We start from the raw sequence: 5,167 nt of genomic DNA, 5'->3' as shown, positions 1-5,167 counted from the left end.
TGCACGCTTCAAACAAAACAGTCAATGAAGACGAAGAAGAGAATGATGTGTGCTCCCGGCGCCTATTTATAATATAGTCGCACCGGTAGTGACGTCATGGCTGTCGCCGGCCAACGAGTTGGTGTTTTTTCAATGTATGCTTCAGACACGGCCACGACGAGGCGTTCCCCATAGCGACCCCTAGAGGACGCAGTTCGAAGTTCCCATGAAAGGGAACGATAATTATTAGCGTCCACACCAACAGACGATAACGTTCTGTGTATTATGAACGTGCTACAGATAGCATATATGTCTTCTGCCGCTTTAAATGCTCGAGCAGTCGAGCTCTTTAAAGCTGGGTGAATCTTGATTGTCTTTTAATGTTTTTATTATTGGTCAACTAGAAATAAAAATCGTGTTATATCAACACAATATTTCTTTAAGTGTAAAACTTTTTAATTACATTTTTTTTTCTGCGTATACCTTTAAATGTGTGTTTTACCTTTAACAAATGAAAAGTGCTGGGTTGGCTACAGATCAAAACAGGCTTGGCATATGAAAAAAAAAATGTTGTTGCCCTTCATACACTTTAGTTTCCTGATCAATAAAATAATAACATCTACTGATGAGTACACACAACATCTAGCAGTTTTAACAGTGCAAAAGTGTCACGTAGATGGCACTATCAAAGAAAAATGTTTTTATTCCTCACTTAATTTAGCAACTCACTTGAAATAACAGGATTATCTGGTTGTGTTTAGCCTGAAGTGAGGGTTGGTGAATTTACTAGTCAGCGTTAGAGACAGTGGAGGGAAAGGAAGAGAGAGAGAGAAGGGCAGAGAGGGAGGGAGAGAGAGGACAGCCGTGGCTCAAAGGGGGTTACATACACATCGCTCGGGTGAAGGAAGAGAGAGGAGGGGGAAAGGAAGGACAACAAAAAAGAAGGGGAACACTGCACTGTTTGTTTTTATTGGTTTGTATTAGAGGAGGAAAAGTCTGCCTTTCTCTTTAAATGAACGGATAAATCATCGCAAACGGCTTCCATCTTTATTTGAAGGAAAACAGTGGGCCACGAGTTAGACGCTGGAGTTTGAAGTGATTTGAGCGTTTGTGACTTATTTCTAAAGCAAAGGGAGACACGGTTTGCAGTCCTGTAAGTGCTTATAGCGACTTGATAGACTGTGACAAGACCAAGCGAAACAAACAAGCAAATATAGAAGTAACTTTATATGACTTTAGAAATATTACTAAGTAGTTGCCAAATGCCATTGAGTTCTGCGAGAAGGAATAAATAACAGCTCTATTAGTGGCCTTTTAAATCACTGCTCAACAAAACACAGGGAAGAAAACCTGATCCACAGTTTCAGCCGGTTATTCACAGCATATTTGCGGACTATGGCGGCGGTAACAAGTCCAGAAGCGAGCCAACAAGCTCGCGTTTACTTCCAGACGCCCCCCGGTTCAACCGAAGAAGCCGAGACCCCGGTCCGCAAGCAAGGACGGGTCACAGTGAAATACGACCGGAAAGAACTGAGAAAGAGACTTAATTTGGAAGAGTGGATTATTGACCAGCTAACGGATCTCTACGACTGTGAGGTAAGACTCGCTTGTGAAAGCTTTACTAGGCTACATCAAATTATGCTGGTCGAGATATTAATCGTTTAGAACCATTAACCTGTATATTGGGGTAATATACTAAACAAAAGCCGTGATAAAGTCATCAGCAGGTCAAGACCCCATTGTATATTCATAAATAAGTGCGCTTTGCAATTTCAGTGCTTAAGTTATCTTACGCAGCCACCGTAACATCATATTACGAGCCAATGGGCAGAATGTAAGTGTGTGTGTGTTTAAGCGTCAATCTGCTGTTGACCCACATTCTATTCCCAGAGACTTTAAGCGATAAAGGCAGAGCGCATTAGTTATTATTACGTTAACTGTATTTCAACTTAAGTTACCTGCGCGAGTGCGCGTTATCCCGTAACTAGCGGTGACGTCACAAACACGTATACCGCGATCGAAAATGTTGGTGAGGTGATGAACCTGATGAAACGCGTTATAGTTAAATATTTTATATGGCGCACAATTTAAATTATAAAGCCTCTAAAATCTGAAAAAAAGTAAAACTGACCATTATACCGTCTCTGAAGGGAAATTATAGAACTGTAACAAACGTGATGAACGTGGCTTACTCCTCGTGTCTCTCTAGTACAAATAAATAATGGCGATTTTTGATTCATTAGAGATTCGATTGGTTTCCGTTCACTAAATGAACCCTTTCTGCAAGCTGCATCGTTACACCAGCAGGTGGCGAGAATTGTGTCCACGCGTCCAGAAATATGAATACTTCCTAGTACATAACATGCAAATATGACCTGTGAGGTAGGCTACTAACAACCACCAAAAATAACTCAGTTGTTTTTATTAAAAAGTACAATTTAACCATGATGAACCACTTTCCAGGTAGACCTTACACTTACACTGTTTTGCCATACTTTCTAAGTTGATGGCTGCTATGGCCTTGTGAGACTGCTGATTTTTGATACTGAAAACTGTTGGCCAAGTGACTCTTTTCAGTGTAAGTAAAAGGACAAATTGATCTGAAGGTTATTTAAAAAAATACTAAAATACTTGTTTGTGAAGGCTTCATTTATATGAAGTCTAAGATAAGTGAAGATATTAATCATAAACCTCAGGACGAAACCTCCAGCACTTTGAACAAAAAAAGAGAGATAAACATGTGGTTTGGCATACTCATGCCTCTCATACCCTCCCCCAGTCTATAAACCATACAATGTACCTGCTTGCTTCCTCACATTATCCAAACCCATGTCAACATGTTAAATCCGCTTTGCCAACTTTCCTAGCTTTTTAGTAAACTATAATGCATGACATGGCGGTCCCTTGAGAGTCTTAATCCTTTTCATTTAAAACTACTTAAATTGTCAGAAGCAAGATACCAATTTTGGCATGGAAGGAGCCGGCGTGGCATACTGCCATAGGGAGAAGCAATCAAGTCATTATAATCTCATTTTCTGCACTGCAAGTGTTTGGTTTCCCTGGATATGGAGTGTATAGTATTTTAAAAGACTGAACAGAAATGCTTCAGTAACAATGTTACAGATGTGGCTTGGTGTAAGGAAAATTGCTGCGGATAATACAAGGGAGGAGAAAACAAAAATACTGACTGGGAGGGTAACGCATGAGGGAAGATAATAATTTTTTTAAGCTCAGCGAGTGTGTTTTCAGGGCATGATTCACTGAGACATCATCATTTAATGATGTAAAGTCATTTTGAAATTGAGAACTAATGGCAGTATTAAATGAAGTAAAAAAAAAAAGAGGATGCAAAAATCAAGCGAGAAGTAAACAGACAATCATTGATGGAGACTTAACAGACGGTCTGTGAAAGAGTTGGAGGGAGGGAGGTATAGAGAGGGACAGCTGTGGCTTTGGCCAGAAGCACAAAGATGGTGTTTTTTTCCCCTTCCTTCCTCTCATTAACACACACACAGAGTGTTGCACTTTTTAGCACGTGCTGCCAAACATGTAATCGCAAAATAAGTGTCTTATTTGGACTTAAAGGTTTAAATGATAAGAGTCAAAGTGTGTATAATTAAACACTGACCTTGTTAAAGTAACAGGGTTTGTCCACAACTCCCGTTTGCTACTAGTTCGTTGACTTTGCAATGAATCCGCAAATTTCTCCATACAAGAAGGGGAAAGGCAAATGGGACGAAGGATCTTCTGACAGGCTTAGTTTCTGGGATCATCAGGTTGATGCCACATAATGGAGACTGCTGAACCGTGAGTCATGACCGAAGGAAATACCAGTGACAGGCGAAAATGCAGGAAGTGTGTGTGTGTATGTTGTGAATCTCTGATGTTTTAAGAAGGCAATAAAGGTCACAACAGTCGCGTGACCTCAGCTTTTGTGCAGTCCTTCTGTGTGTGTGTGTGTGTGTGTGTGTGTGTGCATTGATGAACAGTGTCAGGATGTTGAACTGCTCTGTTTATTGGCTCTGTTTTTGCTTCATGTTGAGTTCTCTTATTTCCTTCCTTTACACTCACTCTCAGAGCTTATTTGAATACTTCAGTTCCTCACCTGCTAATGGCTGTCAGGCATGTGCCCCTCCTGGTTGCACCTGTGTGAGAGTGTGTGTGTGTGTGTGCTACATGTCTCTGCGTGCATGTATGTTTTTGTGTGTAGGGGAAAGAACAGGTTTAGGCATGTCTGTAATGTTGACGTTACAGTCAGAATACACATTTAAATAAACAGCTTTGCATGTCCGTTAGAGATTTGCAAAAAACAAAATGCACATTTAATCTACTGCCGTTCAAAAGTTTGGGGTCAGTATTTTAATTTTTTTTTATTAAGCAAGGATGAATTAAATTGATCAAAAGTGAAAGTAAATACTTATTTAGTGGCAGTAAATTGTTATTTTAATCTGTAAAAATACTTTACAATATTACTGATTTATTGTATTTGTGATAAAATAAATGCAGACTTTGTGAGCATAAGAGACTTCTATCAAAAACATGAAAAAAAATCATATCAGACCCCAAGTTTTGAATGGCGGTGCACATAACTCGTAAACAGTACCCAGAGTATTTCTCTGCATGTGTCTCAAAAGATTCTCTGTTGTTTACTGGCAGTTGATTTTTCACGTCTGAGGTCACTCCCTTTAAGTAAACAGTTTTCTCAGAATTTATGTAGAAATGATGAATCATTCAGCTGAATAATTATGCCACATATTGCCTGCAGTTATTTGGATGTCATGAATAGGGCCAAACCTTATGTTTTCATATTTTAATGATTCATATCTCATGATTTGTCATGTTTTGACATGTATTTACTATTTACTTTTGCAGAAACATTTGATTTGTTGTTTATATTATGTTATATGTATTTACCTTGATTAATTTTTAGTTTTTTAACTTTAAGTTTTGATTCATTTTAATTCATACTGCTGACATTTTCCTTATAACATTAGATGCACTTTCTTGATAATCATATCATGCCCTGTGTCCACATTCACATATGGTACATCCTAAAGAGTAGAAGCAGTTTATGGTGTTTCCTTTTAGACCTTTCAGTTAATGGGTTAGTTCACCCAAAAATGAAAATTATCCCACAAATCCTAGTCATCCTAGGTGTATATGACTTTCTTCTTTCAGACGAATCCAG

At 38.8% G+C, this 5,167-nt stretch overlaps 1 protein-coding gene across 1 annotated transcript in view; it reads left to right on the top strand.

The window, feature by feature from the left end:
- The first annotated feature begins 749 nt into the window (after window positions 1-749).
- Window positions 750-5,167, top strand: part of ppp1r14bb (protein phosphatase 1, regulatory (inhibitor) subunit 14Bb) — a 28,397-nt gene continuing 23,979 nt past the window's right edge. The window contains exon 1 of the mRNA XM_016451793.1: window positions 750-1,575. Within this exon, the coding sequence (XP_016307279.1) occupies window positions 1,375-1,575 (201 nt within the window). The 5' untranslated portion in view covers window positions 750-1,374. The remainder of the gene's footprint in view (window positions 1,576-5,167) is intronic.

This window comes from Sinocyclocheilus anshuiensis, unplaced genomic scaffold, assembly GCF_001515605.1.
Source record: "Sinocyclocheilus anshuiensis isolate Anshui unplaced genomic scaffold, SAMN03320099.WGS_v1.1 scaffold603, whole genome shotgun sequence".
NCBI lineage: Eukaryota > Metazoa > Chordata > Actinopteri > Cypriniformes > Cyprinidae > Sinocyclocheilus > Sinocyclocheilus anshuiensis.
Note: the sequence above shows the minus strand (reverse complement) of the source record. Positions and strands in the feature narration are given on the sequence as shown.